The 21,698-nt window shown below is 41.4% G+C and overlaps 1 protein-coding gene across 4 annotated transcripts in view; it reads left to right on the plus strand.

Moving 5' to 3' along the window:
* Positions 1 to 21,698, plus strand: part of PLEKHG1 (pleckstrin homology and RhoGEF domain containing G1) — a 136,639-nt gene that overhangs the window by 94,964 nt on the left and 19,977 nt on the right. For all 4 annotated transcript variants that reach the window (XM_014951173.1, XM_014951172.1, XM_014951175.1 and 1 more), the window contains 4 exons: positions 8,558 to 8,658; positions 13,888 to 13,957; positions 20,580 to 20,626; positions 21,111 to 21,261. In XM_014951173.1, the coding sequence (XP_014806659.1) occupies positions 8,558 to 8,658; positions 13,888 to 13,957; positions 20,580 to 20,626; positions 21,111 to 21,261 (369 nt within the window). The remainder of the gene's footprint in view (positions 1 to 8,557; positions 8,659 to 13,887; positions 13,958 to 20,579; positions 20,627 to 21,110; positions 21,262 to 21,698) is intronic.

A 21,698-nucleotide genomic window follows, 5' to 3' on the forward strand; every position in this document is an offset into this window, starting at 1 on the left:
AAACCACCCACTGCTATAAGCTTCCAATTCATTGCCCTTCCTGTATTACTAATAAAAGCTATCCATAAGTCTCTGGGAATCACGTGGTTCCTAAGGTTAAGATTAATGCCTGTTTCGGATGTGTGCAGATTTTCTCCATTGTGCTGGCTTTACATTTTTCTTCTTTGGAAGACAGACTCTTTCAGTTTCCCTTCTTGTGTTTTAAAATAAACATTTCTCTTCTGAAATGTCTCATTTAACTTGTATGCACATCAAGATCTCCTTTAAAAAAAAGTTAATGTTTATTTACCTTACAAATTGGGGAAAGTTTATTTAACAGGGCAAGGGTCCACAGCACAGGACTCGGGTTCCTTTCCTGGGTGATTCACACAGTCAAAGGCTAAATATGCCTTAGTAATCCTCTGTGCTTTGCTTGACTATGATTCAATAAGGTTGTAATCAGACTACCTAAGCAGTGTTGTGAGAATTAAATTATACCTGATGAACTTTGAGATTTATTTTTTTAATTATTAAACATTTTCAGCTGGTACTTTTTAAAAAAGCTCTAGGCTGTTGAATGATGACAATAATGCTGATTGACGCTGATGTCAAGCCTTAGTTGCAGCCTTTAGTTTTAGAAATCTTTAGAGCACTTTCTTCATCTACCTACCAACTTCAAACTATTTGATGCCCTAATTACTGTTTAATGTTTTCATTTGGCTGTCCTCATTACTGTAGCTTATTTATTCTGTGTTTCCTCTTAACTTTAGGAAGCCCCTTAGATGGGGGCCTCACATAGCTCTTCAAGGAAATGTCAGTAAACATTCTGTCCGTTTGTTATTGTATTTGTTATTGCTTCTGGGAAAAATTCCTGTAGGTGCGATTTGGCATTGGTTGCTGGCTGATACCTGAAGATAAACGTGGGTTGTGGTTTTAATCAGTGGGTTACAACTTCAATGAATTAGTGTGCTGAAATGTCTAAGTGGGGTTACATGTGAGTTTCTGTTCCCATTTGATTTACCCACATTGTCTTTACAGGTGATGGACAATTTAGGGGACTTGTCTGTGTTCAATTCATGAATTCCAGTTTCAGTTTATGAGTGTTTTTAGTGCATCTTGATCAAATTACAGTTAGATTTAATTGACAGCCTGCCTTCCAAGGTGTCTTTTTAAGATGGGAGGCTTTAGCATGAAATTTCTGCAGTTAAACAGAAGAATCTTACTGAACTTTGATTTTGTTTCGTTAAAGGAAACATTCATTTCAGCAAAGAAGGCAAAAATCCATGAAAGCAGACCATCCGAGCAGGGTGGTGGTTCAGTGCTGGCTCAGCTGGTGGCAGGCTTTTACCCTCCAGAGAGCTTCACAGGTCATAATGCAGCATTCCTTCTAAAAAACCTGATGGGACAAAGTTGTCAAAAGAAGCAAGCAGGCCTTGGGCAAAAAGAAAGGACAGAAAACCCTATGCTGGCAGAGCAGGCATCATAGGACATGTACCTCCTTCCACCCCAGTCCTAGGAGGAAGGTGTGGGGCAGTGCTGGAAGCTAATATGGACATCCTATGACACCGGGGCAGGGTAAAGCAGGTGTGCAGAGCCTGCTTTAGAGGCTCGGGCTCTGAAGTGGTGAGGAGGAGCCCACAGCTGCAGAAAGCTTGTGCTGGTACCTCCCAGCCATGCTTAGTGGCGAGGCTGTTGTCCTAGTCCAGGGACTCTATGGAGGAACTCGGTGCAACAGCGTAGGGAGTGTTGAGGGACCTCTCACTTGCAAGGTTTTCCAGGGCAAATGCTTCAGTTCAGTTCCTGGGACTGGCTGTGCTCTGACAACTTGAAGTCCTGTGACAAGGTCTCCTGACTGTTATGTTGTTGATGTGCCCTACAAATTTCTGACTTTGTATACAAATCCACCGGTGCTCATGTTCTACACGGGCACACTTCTCTAAACCAAGGAAAGCATGCATTTTACAGGTGCAAGGCATAGTGTTAGGACTCCGGAATTCTTCACTGGTAATTTTGGCTGACGCGTACTCCCCCTGTGGCTTTCCATGCACATGGATGAAGCCAAGGGGACCTAGTAGGGCTCACTGCTTCAAGTCGTTAGTATCTGGAATGGGACAGTGTTTTAACATCTATAATATAGGTAGGAAATCATGTTAATTATAGAAAATCTGTCACTCAAGAGTAGCTACTTGAAAAAAAAAATAATTTTCATCCCTTTCTCTTCTGTAAGTAAAATTTAAGTTAATACTGTTAACTCTAACTTATTTGCAGAACTCTAACTGTGGGAAGTATAGAGAGAAGTCTGTAACGGTCACCTTACTCTGCAATGTTAAACAGTGGAAAGAAAACTTAAATGTCCTCTATTTTTAGTCTTCCTTCATACCATATTCTCATGAGTGCTCTCACCATCAATCTTTGCCCTTTCTACATGCAGTCAGTGAAGTATCGTCTTACTGTATCACACCTGCTTTATTGCTGTTAAGCACAGGCTGTGTGTGAGCTGGCTGCATGTGTAAATTGGGTGGTTCTGAGGAAGCTGGTCATTAACACAGGTGAGCACGGTATGACTTTCTCCGTCACCTCCACCCAGGGCCTGGGGAGAGGACTGATGGCAACAAGGTGGCCTCCTGCCAGTGCAGACACTCTGCTCTTCTGCGCAGACATCGGAGAGGAAAAAAATGGATCAATCACAAACCATATCTAGTAACAGGTTGTTTAAAGTATATGGATTGCTTTGTCAGTTCCCATTTGGAGGCTTGCTGGCTGTCAGTGGTGGGAGGTGCTCTCCTCGTCCTTCACCCTTGATGGCAGCTTGTAGGTGTGTGCTTTGGAGCCCACGTACAAAGCCCGATGGCTGTAAGACCAATTGGGCACTCTCAGAAGGGGAGGATGGTTTCAGTAAAAATGAGGCTGCCTTGTAGGTATGTGACTAGTTTTGGCTGGATACAGAGACTGAAGAGGAAGAATATGGAAGACACAAGACGAAGGCAGGAAAGCAGTCAGAAATGTGTTAAGTTTGGCTGCGTGAAATGTTTTGCTACAGGTGTCTCCAAGTAAACCACCATGCAGATTACAGGAGACCTGCACTTGGTCTTGTCTTCGTCCATCGCAAAAGGTGATAACAACAAAGATAATTATGTGCTTTAAGGAGAAATCCTGACAAAAGGGTTTGATATGGGAGGGAGATGGATTTGATTGAGATCTCAGTCAGTCCTTGGGCTGATGTACCCAAAGAAACCAGAGCAAGAAAGCAAAGTGTGTATGGTTTACAAGTCCACCTTTGCTTGGCACAATACAGTTGTACTTTGAATAATTGAAAAGAGCTGCAGTGAGCTGCTCTGACCAGAATTCAGCATCCTTGGCCACCTGTTGTGGAGAGTATGCTATTTTTTGACCCACAAGGCATTCAGAGTATGTTGCTGTACATGCCAGATAAGTCCATAAATAATAAGAAAAAATAATATTAAAAAAAATTGGGCAAAGGGGGAACTGGCATGCATTATAGTTACCGATATAATCAGCAGAATTAGCAATAGGGAGCATATTATACTAATTATCCTGTTGTACAGCAACGGTTGCCCAGCTTTCTCTGGTTACAGGTATGTAGATGGTTTGGTCAGCGTGGGTCTAGCGAGCAGGCTATAAATGGGGTCCACTTTGTGGCATGTTTTCCTTCTGGCCTGCAGCCTTTTCCTCAAAGCAGTGTGGAAATAGTGCTTAGGTGGCCCAGGCTGCTGAACCATTTCAGTGGTTCCTCTTCTGCACAGCCATCTGATTTGGGCCATGTGCATCTGCGGGGGGTAGAGGGGAGTCAGGCAGAAATATACCCGTGAGTATGTTATAGGATCTAGGCTGCCTTATCAGTAGCACGGATCTAGGAAATATCAGAAAACTGGGGTCTGTTATGTTATGGCACTGCCTGGATTTACATCCTGCTTGATTTAATATTACATATTTCTCTTCATGCTGCAACACTAGAAGTCATTAGAATTTTGATAAGTATCTGGTTTTAAGCATTTTTTTGGTAAGAGACTGGGTTTTCTTGGTGTAAATCCTCAGCACTTGAGCCAAAGTGGGTGTTGCTGAAGTCCAGAGACTTAGAGGAGCTTTGCTTTCTCCTGCAACCTGTTTAGGCATTGGAACGCAGAGTTTTCTGGTTGGCTAAATAGATACTTAGCCAAATATTCAATGTTGTCTGCCTGTCTCTTGCTAAAGGTGTATATGCAGGGGGTTGAACTAGGTGACCTTTAAAGGTCCCTTCCAACCCAGACTATTCTATGATTATGCAATAAAGCTGTTCTTTCTACAATTTTCCTTATCTCTGTTGATATTCATGTATGTGCAGTCCTGCTCTGTAAAGGGATTGCTAAGAACTTCCATAGTATATATGCTTCTTGCAGGGTAGGGTGAAAACTGATTTTTGTTTTATGAGGCAATGTGGCTTTTACCCATTTTTTTTTTTTAGCATTACCATGTTAACACTACCATTAACATTACTAATTTTTACGTGTAATTTTGACATTGCTATGTTAATGGCTGACTTATTTTTTTGTTATTGCTCAGCCTGCAGTCTGTTTTTAAAGTGAAGTGTGTGTCTGTTTTCAAAGGAAAACCTGGGTGGCTAGATGAAAATATCCCACTAATTTGCGTTAAGTTTCTAAAGTATGGCCATGGAAAAAAATCAGTTTAATCAATACAGGAAGGTATTTGTGCTCATGTCATCCTTTTCTTGACAGTTTTCTCCCATTTCCAATTTGTGTAATTATTTTCTAACCTCTGAGGGTAGTATTGTCATCATTTCATTCTTCCAGAGATCTTTCCCGTGTGATTATGGAGGAGGAGACGGTAGTCAGATGTGCAGCTTTGAACAGACATTCCTCCTGATGGGTTTGGTGTGATGAAAGACAAATGGGGAGAACGTCAAACCCAGCAAGGAAGGCAGGGCAGCCTGGCAAGACTCTTCTAGTTTTTGGAGAGCTTCAGGAAATAGGGTGGAAAAATTGTGCAATACCATTAGAGCAAACCTGGCTCCGTAAATCAACCTAAGGAGACAGGCATTTGTGGATATTTTTTTTTTTCTCCTATAAAGTAAGTTAAATGTTTTTGCCATAACTGCAGAGAAGCAATAAAAGGCTAGTGAAGGCAAAGGTTATAAAGAAATCTGCCGACAGAGGGTCCATAGATGCTGACAAGAAACAAATAAAGTGAATAAGGCCGGTGCTCTGTTCTGATAAATTTCATTGATTTCTGCGCCGTGTCATTATGGTTGCAGCCTGCCCTGTTATCTTGTAGCTCCAGACCTTTCATTACAGCTTCAGATGATAACAGCTGTTGATACGCTGCAGGAGGTTGCAGTGACTGCCATGGGGGTAAAGTACCGTTTGCTAAGAAATAATTAGGAAAAACTCCATGGCTGGGTAGCTTTGATCTGCTTGTGTTGTTGTCCTTGCAGAGGACATTATATGCCAATACTGCATCTGTTTCCTGGATGAGATCATGAAGCCTTTACGAGAGCACACGTGCTCTACAAAGCAGTATAACCAGTGTGAGTGGTGTGCTGCTGGGCTCTGCCTGGTCACAGACCACTGTGTCAAGACCGTCCAATGTCTACCTCCTTCACCTAAACATGGGTATTTGCCACTGTGGCTACTTTACTCCCTAATGCAGCACGAGGAAAAGGACTTGGGTCTTAGTCTGGAGAAGAGAAGACTGAGAGGGGGATCTGATCAATGCCTATAAATACCTAAAGGGAGGGTGTCAAGAGGACAGGGCTGGTCGTTTTACAGTGGTGCCCAGTGACAGCACATGAGGAAATGGGCACAGACTTGAACATAAGAAGTTCCACCTAAACATGAGGAGGAACTTCTTTGCTTTGAGAGTGGCAGAGCACTGGAACAGGCTGCCCAGAGAGGTGTATCCATCTCTGGAGACATTCAAACCCCGCCTGGACAAGTTCCTGTGCAACCTGCTCTAGGTGAACCTGCTCTGGCAGGGGGGGTTGGACTAGATGATCTCCAGAGGTCCCTTCCAACCCCATGAGATTCTGTGATTAACAAAAATAGAAGATGAAATCAGTCCCCAAATCCTGTGTGATTCCCTATCAGGATGAGGTGAGATACAAGGTACCCCTGAATGCATTTTAAGCAAATAACCCCCTCCCTTTGGTCCAGGTAAGCACAAATCCAACCATTAGTTTCTGGTTTGTTTCTGATCTGGTGCTGGGAGGAGGAAGGGGGCCTGAAGCACAGTCTTAAGGAACTTTTAGCCAAAGAGAGAGGACCAGCTGTGGCTGTGTGGTATAACCTGATCCTGACATATGCTGTGTGGATGCTGGGAAACTGCCAAAGCACCTGCAGGCTGCTGCTGGGCAGGAGCATTAGACAGTACTTGGTTCCCTCTTCCTTACTAAGGGTCAGTAAAAGACTGAGTATGTGCATGTGAAAGAAAACTGGGATAAGAGGACAAAATAGCACAAACCAGGTCATGTTTATAATACTGTCTACAATACTAGAAATAACTGGGGTGTTTGTTATCTTGAAGAAACCCAAGCTCCAGCTACGCTGAGATGAATGAATTTGAGAGGAACTTCTCTTTATTCAATAAATACCCTGTATGGAGTTACTCATTGTGAGAGTTCCATTCCATTCAGCCTCCCCCATCATACCAGTTCAGGGTGCTGCAGTGCTCCTGCAGTGCTAAAAATGTTTTCAGAGGACCACAGTTCCACTGGAGCATTTCTGCTCTTTGCTTTTATATGCAAATTTGTATTAGTGGGAAGAAAAGGTTATTTAGTTACTACTGGAGTAGCCCAGAATCTATCATCTACTTCTGCCTTTGACCTAGCGTATTGCTTGCTGCAGTCCTGTCTGCCTCACCATCCTGAACCTTTTACTCTTCTGCAGCTTCTGAATACAAATAAAAAAGCCAAGGACAAGTTCAGGGAGTCGCAGGGATGTGGTTCCAATGACTTACTGCACACGTATACCTCAAGGACAGACTTGGACATGAGGCTGCTGTCAGTGAGGAGAGAAGGTAGAGTACAGGTGAAGTGCCATGGCAGAAGAGATGAGGTGGCTCTCTGGGGACCTGCCTCCTTCCCTGCCCACTGCTGCTTCTTGCTCTTCTTAGAGATGCTGAGGTTGCCTTGGAATAGGCTTACTCGGTTTTCCTTGACAAAAAATACTGAGTACTTCTAACTGGAGGTGATGAAAGTGTGGATTATTGAGCATTAGGATAGCGGGAGGGGACAGGAGAACCTACTGGTACCTACACCTGAATCTTGGTTACACCAGTGACTCTGCTGACGCTATTTCAGTTGGAAAGAAGGATAAGGGAATGGAGGCTCGAGCAGTGCAATTCCTAACCTTCCTTGTGAGGGCATCTAAAGTCCAGAAGTCAGATCCGTGGTTGATCTGAACTGTTTGTCTTCACGGGATTTACACAGAGAATAAATCTTGGCCAGTGTATGTGTTCTGTAATACTTCTTTTCTTTATGACTCTGGAAGACAGTTACATTTTAGAAGTTTTCATGGTCTCATTGACATTTTGCAGGGCTCCTTCCTTGCAGCACCGTGGAATGCTGTGTTGCTTTTGGGAATTTGCCACACCACGTTGTCTAGCCCCAGGCTAAGGGATTTTATTTATTTTTATTTCGCATTGTTTCAGCTGTTTTCACTTTTACTTTATTTCCATCCTCCAGCAGAATTTCTTCATGAATGTGGCAGCACATTGGGTTTCTTGGTTTATGAGTTGTAGTTAGTTAATAGCCTGCTGGATTTGTTTGCCCTTATCTGAGAAAATTTAATACTGTAGCAGCAACAGAATGAAAGGTGACACTTTGGGAGGTGAGCTCTTATCAAAGTGAGGGGAGAGATGGGAAAGTTGGTCTCCCAGAACGCTGCTGATCTGAGGTTTTTCTGTCTGTCTTGTTCTTATTCAGCTGAAGTCCCTGGATGAGACACTGTCGCTCTTGTAAATGCAAAAGGAAATCTTTGCTAGTGTATAGAGCAATATAATTTGCAATGTAACATGTGTGGTTAAATTATGTTCATGTGTATATGTTGAGATCTGCCCTCTACAAACTGTGATTGTTTTCTTAACTATGATTTTAGAAAGATAATATTTTTTGCAGTGGTTGCTTTTCTCAGCAACCATGCTTGTATGCTTTCTGCTCTTCATTCTATAGGTCTTCTGTTACTAAGACTGCATTAAATGACATTCTTCATCTCTTATTTTTACATTTTTTTGTCTTTAAGCCAGTTAAATGATCAATTAAGCTGTCATTGTGAATGAAATCTGAATACATTTGTGTATCTGTAGCAAGAGAAATGTTAGCTGTCCTGTCTAAGGGCTATAACTTAGCGTTCAGTCTTTTGTTATCTTCTTGGTTTCAATGAACAGATAAGTACTGTTGCCTTTCATAATAGAGGGACTGTTCGCAGAGGGGCTACTGAAGGCTTTACTGTAATAATAAGGTGAAACTGATATGAAGAGACTCATCTTGTACAATAAAACATAGCTCCGTTTACTGATCTAGAAAAGGAGGAAATGTCTGAAGACCCGCTTCTCATTTCTTTTGTAGGATTACCTCGACTGTATCACTGACCAGACCAAGCTCTCCCTGGGGACAGAAGAGCGATCAGCCCTGTTTGGAAACATACGGGAGATCTACCGTTTCAACAGGTAAATTCATATTTAACTAAATGAAAACAGTTTGATAGCCTGCTTTAATGGGGAGGGAGCAAGCCAGCCAAATACTCTTTTATCACTTTAATGCAGCCAAGATATATAAATTGAGAAATGCTCTATCTTTGATTCTCGGCAGGGTTGGTTTGCTGAGATCAGATTTTTTTTAGCCGTTTATTTTATAATTGAAATGTGGTCTCCATTTACTTTTTTTGTTTTCATGCTGAGTTTTTCCATGAATGTAGGCCTAACCTGCTCTATGCCTTAACTGAGCTGAATGCAAGATCACTGTGAATAAAATCCTTGCCTTACGAAAGGAACATCATTTTAATCCTACTATATTGGGTCCTTTTGTGTACCGATATACATCACCCAGACCTGGCTTTTGCAGTGTTTTGTACTACTAGGGGCTTCCTGAATTAATTTCTCTGTGTTCAAGTACCTTTCCATTTATTGAAGGGTTCTGTTCAGTATCATTACAGCCTTCTCTAAAATTCCTCAGATGGGATTCTAATGTGTATTGGAAGCCTGAAGTAAAATTTCCTGCTTGTACAGCTAGTGCTTCACTGTGTGGGACTGATACTTCTTTCTGAATCCTCTCTTACTATAAAAATAATTAACTTGTTCAGCGTTTGAGGAAAACCTGAATATTCAATTGATGCAAGAAATACATTGGCGTAAAGTTCCCCCGTCTTTTATATCCCATTACTCCTGTAGAAGCTCTCTTAGCTCTGCTGTAGTTGACAAAACATTTCCCAAACTACTGTGTTTTCTGAAGAAGAACAGATAATTTAATTGAATCAAAAGGGCGGTATTAGTGTCAAAGAGCATCTTCAATGTTTCTCCATCTTCATGGGAAGCTACTTTAAAGTGCTTCAGCTGCTGGGATTGCTGTTCAGTATTAAAGGGAAGGGTGGGGACGGATCTATTCAGAACTTACAGACAAAGATGAAACCTAAAATCTTTTCCTAAGAATTAAAACAGCTACTGCAGAGTAATGGAAATACACTTAACAAGAAAGCTGCTGTGTCCTGCTTCAGCTACAACTGGCTTGACTAAATGTCTAACACGATAGAAAATATATAGTGGTAGCCTGATCATGTGTTTTAGAGCCATGAGACAAAGATTTTAAGCTTAGAGCTTCCCAGCGGTCACAGGATGGAAAAATTATGGCCATTATATTTTTTGATCCTTCAAAAGCTACAGGAAAGCCAGACTTGCAAGCTAGAACACATTTATACCAGCATCATTGCAAATATTACCTAGAAAAACCACCTTCAGGTGTGATCAGTCATTATACAGACTAATTGACTTGCAAAAAAACCCCCAATATTTGCAGAGGTTAAAAAGAAAAAAACAAAAGAAGCAGTTCTGGACAATTTTAGAGGCAGATATGTTAAAATTCACTGGAAAGGTGTCCAAAGCCTCTAGTAAATTACTAATGTGTTTCAGGCCTTCTAATTTAAAATTCTACATGGAAATTGTGAGCTTTTAAGACTGAACTCTCATTGTGGATCCCGGTGTAGCTTCCAGGATTAAGTTCCCTCCTGTGTGAAATTTGGCATGTGGCTTCTGGGCCCTAAACATACTCTAGATCCTTTTTATTTATTTTTACCTTTGAAGAAGGTCATTTGGCAGTTAGTGGTTTCAGATGCTTTTTGTGAGCCTGATTTTATACTTTCAGAATTACCTTGTTTTTCTCAAACCATTTGATCGGGTTTTTTGGACTTTGTACAGTGCTGAGAAGTTTCCTTTCAGTAAATGGCAATTTCTCTCGGCTGAGCTACTTAGTGATTTTTAGGTGTTTTGTTGAATGGCTGAAATGATGGTCAGGATGGTAACTGCTAGTCCTGTGACCGTGATCTCTTTTTGGAAAGCTATTTCTTAAAGCAGAATCACTGGCTGTATACTGGTCCACTGTCTCTTGGGAAAAGCTCTCCCACTATTAATTTATTTATTTGGAAGGGGAAGTGTTCTTTAAGTCACCATTTGCTGCCTTTCTTCCCTGGCCTCTCCTGTTGAGATCCTCTCCAGTGTCAGTTTAGGATAAATTCTCCGCCTGTTGCCATGACTCGATTCTGAAATGGGAACTCTGCAGAGAAACGTGCTCTAGGTCAGTACTTCTGCCCACGCTCAGACAATCTTAGGAGAAGCCAAGCTGAAACCTCTGCTGCTGGTACAGATTGTTCTGCACGGTCCTCGTTGATCAGTGATTACTGAAGCACACAAGTACAGCTCAGGACCATTTTCTGTAGCTGCTGTGTTCAGCAGTTCCTGTGCTCTGAGGTTCACAGTGGTAAGGGCTGGCTTGCTGTCAGGAGGAGTCTTCATAAAACCTGTAAGAGCTCCCCTTTAGTGGAAGAGGGTTTTGAGTTTTTTTCTGAGTAGAAAGAAATTAGTCTTGGCCACAGGATTTTTGTGACAGTGAAGTTGTGTCAAGGATAAATTTCTCTTGATTGCCTATTTTCTTTTTACTGAAAGTCTGAACTTCTCAGACTAGTTTTCCAGAACTTTATATGGTGAAAATATTCTGCCAAGAAGACCAGATTGTGCCTGCTGTGTTCATTTTTTATCTGAATGCTGTGCTCTGTCAGGCACTAAGAGAATTAAGGTTTTCGGAGATTGCGTTACTTTAGCATTTATGGCTATACTGTGCAGAACTTGGTCATCAACTGTTGGATTTTTTGTCATGGGTTCAGGACAAATCACGATGTTTCCTTCCTGAGTGTTTCCATTCCTTCTATTCCATGCAAATTACCTGTCCAATGTCCTTGTCATTACCATCTCTCACTTGGTCCAATTTGGATCAAAATGGAGGAAAAAAAAATACTTGTGTCTTGCTTTAAAATGGTCTGGTGATGATATAAAATGAATAAAATAAAAAAAGCACCTCATCTGAGTTGTGTGTGCAAATATGGTGATTATAATCACTATAAATGTGTTTATCTCACAGAATGATATGGGGTTGGAAGGGACCTCTGGAGATCATCTAGTCCAACCCCCCTGCCAAAGCAGGTCCACCCAGAGCAGGTTGCACAGGAACGAGTCCAGGCGGGTTTTGAACGTCTTCAGAGACAGAGACTCCACCACCTCCCTGGGCAGCCTGTTCCAGGGCTCTGCCACCCTCAAAGCAAAGAAGTTCCTCCTCATGTTTAGGTGGAACTTCTTATGTTCAAGTCTGTGCCCATTTCCTTCCATTGGTGTCCTATCCCAGGGCACCAATGAAAAGAGACCGGCACCATTTTCTTGACACCCACCCTTTAAGTATTTATAAACATTGATCAGATACCCCCTCAGCCTTCTCTTCTCTAGACTAAAAAGACCCAAGTCCCTCAGCCTCTCCTTGTCAGGGAGATGCTCCAGGCCCCTAATCATCTTTGTAGCCCTCTGCTGTACCCTCTCCAGCAGTTCCCTGTCCTTCTTGAACTGGGGAGCCTAGAACTGGACACAGTGCTCCAGGTGGGGCCTCACCAGGGCAGAGCAGAGGGGCAGAATAACCTCTCTCAACCCGCTGGTCACAGTCTTCCTGATGCACCCCAGGATGCCATCGGCCTTCTTGGCCATGTTGCTGGCTGCAACATATATATATATAATCTTTAGGTGTTGCATTACTGTATCTTGTAGAAGAAATAATGTGGTATTAGAGGAGATGGTAGGAATGAAATGGCAAACAAGGTGCTACATACTCTAAGGCATCAGGAGAAGTTCTGCCTGCGGGAGGGTAGGAATCCTCTGAGCCTGTTCCTCGTGTTTGATGTTATTTCCAAAGCTCATGCATGGAACACACTCAGTCGTTACAACTAACGGTTATGGTCGCCGTTGCTACCACTTCCTGCCTTTTGCTGATGTAAAGGAGCTTCATGAGTGTGGGCTGTCAAGCAAGGGTCATATTTTTATTCCCATTTTGATGAAGAAGAAATTGAGGTGTGGAAGTTAAATTGTTGCTGTACAGAGTGGCTTAGCGACCGCTGAACCTAAGGTCTTTGTCTGTCTTTGTTCCTTACAACTGACTGCTGATTTCTCCCCTTCCTTCCTCCAGTAATTAGAGAAGTGAAGAGCAAGTCAGGAAACTTTTCTGGTTTACTCCTTTTCTTACTTAACAGAGGGAAATTGTGTCTGCTTAGAGGGGAAAAGGGTAGTTCCCTGGATACAGGCGTAGCAACTCTTATGCAAAACTCGTTCAGGGAACCAGCTGTGACCTGGGAGAAAAGTAGCCCTAAACGGAAAATCATCTGATGAGAAGGAAGGCGGGGGGTGGGGGGGGAATAGAGAGGGAGAGAAAAAAAAGAAAAAAAAAAGAAAAGTTCTATCAGAGAACAATTTGGCAGAAAACTGATTTTCTTCTCCCATTTTTCTGAGTGTATCTTTCACTAACACTAAAGCCTATTTGGATCAAGGAGAGACCTTTGAGGCTTTCTTCTTCTGCTTGAACTCTTTCTTTCACTGAATTGGCTTTCGAGAACTGGGTTTCATACAACAGTGAACATGCTCCCTTATTGCTTTGCTCCTGTTACAATGAATTCATTTCCTGCTTGGCATGTCAAAATTATAAAATCCTCTCAGTAAGGTTTTATTTTTATGCATGTAGAATTTATATATTCCCTTCCAGAACACTTTTTCCAGGCTAACCATTTTTCTTCAGTGAAGAGACCCACTAAAGGTAGACAAATTTTCCTGAGTGAGCTTATTACCATTCTTCTTGTATGTGTAATACATCCCTGGTTCTCATCCGTGTTTTTCAGACCAGCTCCTCATCTCCCTCAATCAAGTAGAGCTCCCTAGATCATATGAAGTCTTAGCACAGGGCATGTGCTTCAGTATCTTTTAAATTTTGTCAGTTTTAAATTGTGTTAGTTCATACACAAGCTCCACAACTGACTACACCACTACAATTGTTGTGGAAGAGCTGTCTATCTGAAGGAAGGGGCTCAGCTTTGCTTGGGGGATCAGCAATCCATGGCCATTGCAATGACTTGAATTTTTAAGTATGTGGGAATACCATTTCCTTAGAGTGCTCCTCCACCTCCAAACAAAAAAAACCCAAAACCCAGCAGCTATACATTTAGGGGGAAGAGGTGCATCAAAGGGGTTCTTGTTCACTTTTTAGGACTCCCCGTGTCACATCACTGCCATGAATGATGAGGCACTGTCTAGTTCTGAACATACAAGTGTGTCTATTTCAAAGTGTGCCATAATTGTCTTTCCTTTTCCTGTTCTTTGTTTTAGTGAACTTCTGCAAGATTTGGAAAACTGTGAAAATGATCCTGTGGCTATAGCAGACTGTTTTGTTTCCAAGGTAAGTGGCTACTACAGGAATCTGCAGCACACCACCAGCTGCTGCGGAGTGATATGGGGGAATAAGATTAATTTATTAGCTTTTGAGACCTAATTCTGACAGCTCGTATGACTTCAACCAAGAAAAGTTAGCAAATCTACGGAAAGAGAAGGAATTTCTCTTGGTAGGTGATAGGTGGTGATAGTAGGTGACAGTGCCTCTGCTTTTTGTTTTTAAAAATCAAGAAAAAAGTGGTTTTTTTTCTTAAGTAGGTGTATCTGAACTGGTTGAGTTATTGATCTAGAGTTCATTTTTAGATCTGTTTTTGTGGAGTATTACAGGGATTCTTTTTTCCTCTTTTTTTAATATAGGTGATCAAGTGGTACTCCAGCAATGCCTGGTCAGCTTAAAAAGATCTAGTCAATACAACTCGGTTGCATTTTTGGGAAGGGCAATAACCTTGTGTACTTGTGGCCTTATTGCTCTCTGAGATGCATTTTTTCCTGAATCTAGCAGCCATATCTTTAATTTTATTTTTAAAGGGCATGGCCCAAAGCCTTAAGATTTAAATCTAATTCTCTCTGAAATACTTGGAATTTTCTCAATGTTGATATGTCATCTTTATTATGTTTGGCAATTCTGAGGCCAAAAACTATGGAGAAGAGAAGTTGTTAGGTGCAGGAAAAATACAGGGAACCAAAGTAGATGTCCTTCACGGTAGGAAACCCAGAGAGCCAGTCAGGGGGAAGAGGAATGGCTATAATGGGTAGGACAAGAAGAGATGAAGTAATTTGTGCTACGGATGACTCTAGTTCACTGCAGAGTTCACCAGAGAATCCATGTATGCTCTGAATCTCTAGAACCCAAATGTGTGTGTTCAGAAATAATGGCATCTCCATTGTATTTCTGGGGGAAGAGGTGTGGAAGAAGGGGCATATAGTTTAAATTTCTACAACCTCTCTATAAGTGTTTGCCTTTTTCCATTAAAAAAAACCACAACAACAAAAAACACCAAACAAAAAAACCCCAACAGAAACAAAAAGCCAAACGCTATAATGTTTTATATTTTTTCCTGAACTCAGTATTGCCAGCACCAAGCATTCAACGTAATGGGTCTAACACAATGATTTAGGATTAACTGCACCACTCTCACATGGTGGTCCAGCAATTTGTTTGCTACTATTGTGACATAAGGGATTTTATCATAAAGGGGAGTGATGATACCAGCTTAGTGCTGCTCTTTCACCAGATCACTTGCTTGAATTGAGAAAGCTGTTATTTATCTAGTAATTGATCTTTTGTAAGCAGTGAGAGATCTTAGTGTTGGCAACACTGCTACAAAAGCAGGATGTAATTTTCCTCCGTTGCACTGGGGTTTGTGGCATGTTGTTATTGCTCCAAACAGTCTATACTGAATCGAAGGAGAGAGAATGGGATAAGGGCAAGCACGAAGTCCTGCTTCTGGAATGGAATAACCCCACGTGCACGCTGGGTCCAGCTGACTAGGAAACAACTTAGCAAAGTTCTGAGGTCCTGGTGGACAAGAAGTTGAGCAGAAGTCAGCAGAAGTGCCCATGCATTGAAGGCCAATTGTGGGGCCTTCAGGATATTTACAGATAGTACAGTTTGGAGCCTATAGATCTTTCTGCTCTGTTGCTTGCTTATAGCTGGGACCCCTGGGACTACTCCTGGCCGGGACATGAAACAGAGGTGGTGCAAGTGATAATAGCAAATCCAGGAAAAAGTTGTGTTGTCATTCATATTGGCCAGCTGAAAGTAGTTTTCTGGTAGGCTTTCTGGCCATTAGTTCCAAAATCCATCTGCGTATCATTGCCTGTGCTTTTTGTTCCCTTGTCAGGGATACAAATGCTTTCAGCATTTGTATTATTGGCTGGCAATTGCCTGATGGCTCAGAAATTGCTAGAGCCTGCAGTCCTAACAAGCCCTTTTTAGCTTCATCCAGACAAGCGCAAACACTTTAAAGCAAAATCAAACAATACCAAAATACCCCACAGTCCTGTTTTTTTGCCACAAAGATGTCATTACAGCAACTGCCGACTGTCTTAACAGACTCCAGTTGTCCATTCTTGGTTGCCTGTATCTTCTCAGCATTCAGTAGTGGAAATAAAACTGCCTTTTTTGGCAGTATGCAGTCCTTCAAATCTTACGGGACTTACATTTATTGTTTGCTTCGAGTGTGCTAGATCTTCACTGTGACTAAAGCACTGGGATAATATCCTACTGAGGTCATAGCTCACAGCTTTAGCTAATGGATGTAGCTCTGCTGGAGCTTCTTTAACGCTTCCAGTGGAACTGTTCTTGGGTTACATGAGTTCTGGCCCTAATGCCATTTTTTTCACCCTACTGGTTCAGCTGCGAATACCGTAGTTGTTGGGAATTTAAACATGCAATCAGGTTTTCACCCTGGGTACTGTGTTTACTTTTTGTATTTCATGAAGCTCAGTAGCTGCATAAAGTCACAGCCATTTCTTTCTTCAGGAAAGGACACAAAGTTGGTTTTTCATGTATGACAGAACAGCTATGGTTAAAGTGACTTTGGAGCTTGTTGGAAATAAGTTGTTTGATATTAGTGAAAACATCTAGGGAGCTTAATTTTTTCAGATCTAGTTTTGGACCGTATTTGATAGACTGTTTCTTTGGATTTGACTTTGTTGTTTGCTTTTGCTCAATAAAATTTGTGTTTGTTCAAACCAGGACAGCGTAGCATATTATATGTCCCTCACGCAGTCAGACATCACCGTGTCTCCTATGTATAACATTCATGCTTGAGTAGTAAACAGCCTTGCAACTTTTACTTTGAAGGGAAATAGACTAAGGATTATCAAATAACTTTAAAGAAAACCTTGTAATTGTGGATTTGAATCTTTATCTTAGCATTTGTTGTGTTGAGTGTCTAACGTAATTAACTCCTAAAATGGCAGTTTTAATTTTTAAGAGACTTCAGCAAGATGTCTTTAGTATAAACCAGCCAGTAACATAAAAGTCACTAACAGATAAAACAACCATGCAAAGCTATGACTTTATATAAATATTTAATAACAACTTACAACATTGTAGTAAATCCCTCTGCCTCCACACGTTTTAATTCATTCATAACTCACAGACAAATAGACACAAATGCAGAAAAGCACACTTTATAAAAACGTACTGTCCAGTCATTAATTGCTGCTTTTCCCCTTCTGCCCCAAGCTGCAGATGGCACGGATGGGTAATTTTTTCAACAGTGTGGGATGGGTGCTGCACAGAAATAACCTGCCACTGAGGGTGGTGGTGGACTAGTTTAGTTTCTACCAGCTCTGGTCCTGCCTCTTCCTCTAGAAGAACTGTCCAGTACGTTAAGTGTCTTGGAGAAGTTTTGCTGGTAACCGTAATCGGAGGTTGATAAAAGGATTCCAGTGCAAGCTTAGCTATAGCTTAATTATTCACATGAAAGACTGTTTATAAGTTTTCTTGCCAACTCAGTCTTTCATTTTCATAGTAATGATGCCAACGTTAATTAGAAGATTGACTTCAGTATTCTACACGTTTGCATTTAAGTGAGTTGTTGTAAAGAAGAGCGTAGTTCTGGCACGTCACTTTTCTCACTCAGCACCCCAGAAATTCAGAACATATGTTTTCTGAAAGACGCTTAACCAAGGGGAAAGGGAGAATTACCCTAATCTAGCATCTCGTTAATGACGAGGAGATCCAGGCAATTGGCTTTGGCTTACACTCTGACTCAGCTCGTTTTCTCAGTCTCCATTTTCTTTTAAAGTGCCTTTTATGGCTGTAAAAAAGCGCAGTGCACCAAGAGTTGAGAGAAGATTGGGGATGCAGCCATGACGCTTGGCACTTCACTTCATGTGGAGGAGCCTCTCGCACAGTGAATTGATTCAGCGGCTGGGGACGAGCTAAGTATAGCTGGGATCTGCTCGCCCTTGGCTCTGCTCCTGGTGGTGACTTGTAGCCAACGAGGGTGAACTCTCGGCTTGGGTCTCAGTTTTTGCCCCCATTACCACAATAGCTTTGGGCCCCCGGATTAAAAATGATCTCTGGAGCGATTCCAGTCTCCCTGCAGAGATTGTTTTTCATCTTCATGGTTTGAAGGCGCTGGAGATTGAAAAAAAGAAAAGCAACTTTCAAGCTAAATTTAAGAATGTCCAAAGAAATACTGATGAGTGTAGATGGTGCTTCGCTTACAGTGTGAAAGTATTGATAGAAATGTATTAAATCCATCTTAGTCCTGGTTTTTCTGTTCCTTCTGAACACAGTTCATGGCACTGGCTTTAGCCTGCAGGGCTTGTGCCCTGGTAGGCTCCCAGTAACACAGTGCTCACTCTTGGGAGCCTGCTGTGAAGCAGAGATGACCAGCTGGGTGCATGAACTAGAAGTCCCTTCTCTGACCTTGCAGAGGTGGTGGGTGACCAGGCAGCAGTGGGGGAACCGCCATCCTGGGTGGTGCAGCCTCCTCAGGCTGGGGAAGAGCCTCTTTTGGAAGTGGCTCTCTAAGCATCTCTCCCAGTGCCTTCAGGTGAATCCCTCTGATGCCTAGGCAAGGAGTATGGAGTTGATTCACTCCAGCTTACGAAATTTGAATCAACAATCTCATTCTGGAGGCAGTTGACATGTGGTTGACTTTCCACTGGCGTTATGCTCCCATAGCTTGGTAAAAGCAAATGCTCTCAGTAAAAGTAAATGCTCTCTGATGGCTTCGTGTGATGAAACGAGCTGTGGTGCAATGAAGCAAGCACACATGGAAGTGCAGCATGAAATTTGGCATCACGTCTGTTCAGAAAGCAGGGATGATTGTGAAACCGTTCGAAGTTTTTAGAGGTTTTTTTTTTTCTTTTAATACAAGTCTGTTCCATTTAATAGCTACACTGAAATTCTTTTAAAACCAAAAATCCTATTGAAAGTAGTTTTGACCTTGTGTAAAAACCAAACCAAACTAAAAAAACAAAACCAAGAGGGAGAGTGTGAAAAGGCTCCTGGGGGTTTCAGACTTGTTTTTGATTTTGTGGGGAATGTGCACTCAGTTCACTCTGAAACCCTGAAGTCTTTGGCCTTGTTTGTTTTACAAAAAATACTTGCATTTGTTAAAATTTCACAACAGATATTCTTTTCCTTTTTCTTTGAAAAGCAGAACAATTGACGTGATTATACTTACGAGCAGAAAAAATATATATGAAAAATAAATTGGCACAAAATATTCTGCACTTGGCCTATGAAGTAGTGCTATAAATTGCATTATTTTGTGGTTGTAGCCATGGAAATATATTACAATGTATACGAAAAGTCTCATCATACTGAATTTCTTCCTAATGCTCTCACTTAAGCACCCAGACTAATTACAAGTGCTAGCTGGTTTGGTAGTGAGTGACTGCCTTAGAAAAGGACACAGTGTTATGTCTGTAGCGCTCTGAGATTTGTTAATTCTTCATTTTGAGCAGAGAAGGTTTGGAGAGGTGGCTGGGGTCCCATGTGAGGACATGGACAGGCTGTGGCACAAGCTCTCTCTCTGTGGGTATGGACACAGGGGCTATGGACGCCACCATAAAAAACAGCTGCAACAGCAAAATTAGTCCAAGCGTGAAAAAACAAGATGATTCATTTAACTGCATTTTTATCGAGACTACATTTAGCTGTTGTGCTGCAGAATGCCAGAGTCCGTTCGGAAGGTACCTTGAGTGGAAACTGGAGTCTTGTTTACTACCAGAGGCTTGCTTTTTATCGATCGAGGGCTCAGGAAAGAAAAAGTAATTTATTTTAGGAGTACTTTGCAGTTCTGCAGTCTTTAGGACTCCAGAAAGCTGCATAAATGGCATATTATTTGGGATAGAAGTTGCTGGGCAGATATGGATTTAAAGCACACAGGAACCTGTTCTTGCATTGAATTAAATAATGATGATTCAGAAAAAATCTTAGGCCAAGGAGGAAAGAAATGAAACTCAGGCTTTTGCTCTGAGAAGCTTGTCAGCATTAAGTGTGGGTAATTTCACTGTGACAGGCAAGTGTAGAAACCCAGCTAAATCTAGTTCCAACTTGTTTAGGTAATAACTGCCTGCTTTCACGGAGTCATCATTTACTTTTTACAAAATGAAAAATAAAAAAAAATCACTTTTGTGGCTTCAAATTTTCATGCTTAGACTGTGCTCAAGTGTGAAACTATTTATAGTTGATTGAAAATTGCACACCAAACAGAACCTGCAAAACTTACTTCTCCCAGCAAGCGTGTGTGTGCTTTAGCACATGCAAAACTAGGTATGTGCTCATCAGTTGTTTGAAGGGGGAATATCTGTTGGTGTTTTTTGTGGGTTTTTTTTGTGTGTGTTTTCTTGTTGTTGTTTTTTAAGATGCATAGATTGTCATAAAGGACCTTGGAGGCTCTGTTGCAAAGCTACTTGCTTTATCTCTGTGTAGGTTTTCTTATTTTTTTCCTTCAAGTAAAGGAAAAAATCTCCAAAAAAGGACAAAAATGAAATTCAGTTAGCAGATCTGTGGTAGTGTTCGGACTATCCCAGTGAATTCATTGATCAGGAACTGGAGGAGGCGTTGTCTTAATGTCATCATCTTTACCTTGCACATGTGCTAAATGTTAGTTTGACAAAATCTGAATATATGTAAACTTTTCCTCCCCATGCAGAGTGAAGATTTCCATATATATACACAGTACTGCACCAACTACCCAAGGTAGGAATACTGGGTTCTCTTTCTTTGTTTGTCCCTTTGTTTATAAAAAATTTTAGAAAATTATGCCCTCCCACACCCCCGAGTTGGAGTCAGGAGCAAGGAGTTTAGTTATTTCTTAACTCACAATAGTAGTAGTAAAAACCCCCACCAAACAACCAAACTCAACAAAAAATGAAGGATGCTCAACTGAAGTTTTATTTTGACCATTCTTGTTATTCATTGCTATTATCCTTCTTTAGAAAATGATTGCCTTATTCAGCAGTACTCCAAATATGTAATTCCCAGGAGGAGAGAATGGTTGCATGTCAAAGGAAAACATAACTGAATGTATAAGACAAATTAAAACCAAAAAAAAACCCAACCAGCAGTGATTGGGTTAGGAACCTGCTGCCCTCTTTTACAAGGAAAGAAACAAACAGTTCTTGACTTTACCTACAGAATTTTGGAGATGGTGTGTCTTAAAGCTATGTATTGATATTTCCAGGTCAGTGGCTGTGTTGACAGAGTGCATGAGGAACAAAACACTGGTCAAGTTCTTCAGAGAGCGGCAAGAAGCCCTTCAGCATTCTCTGCCCCTGGGCTCCTATCTCTTGAAACCTGTCCAGCGCATCCTCAAGTACCACCTGCTTTTGCACGTAAGCACCCATTAGTAATGTATTTTGTTTAGGGCTGCTGCACATCAATGTTCCTGCTTCTGGTATGAGCCTTGAAGTTTAGAAAGGCTCTGGGTTTCTTTATACCCTCTTTCTTTTGGTAGTGTTGGATTTCTACATATGGACACTCTATCTGTCTTCATCATTCCACAGAATATGCATCTATTTGGAGTGAGGAATTTATGGTAATTGTTTTAGATACATTAAAACAGTTGGTGCGTCCAAATAATTAGATTTTCTTAAAAACTGTCTGTAATTCTGAACTTGTTTGGAAAATTCTTGTCATGATTAAACACTTTTGTACACGAATTTATTATTCCAATGAAAAACAGCATTCTTCCACATGTCGCAATGCTGGGGGTGGTTGAAAGAAGGAATAAATACATATAAACATCCCGATTGGTAAGGTTTTTGTGGAG

The sequence above is a fragment of the Calidris pugnax genome, unplaced genomic scaffold (assembly GCF_001431845.1).
Source record: "Calidris pugnax isolate Ruff unplaced genomic scaffold, ASM143184v1 scaffold24, whole genome shotgun sequence".
Taxonomy (NCBI): Eukaryota; Metazoa; Chordata; class Aves; order Charadriiformes; family Scolopacidae; genus Calidris; species Calidris pugnax.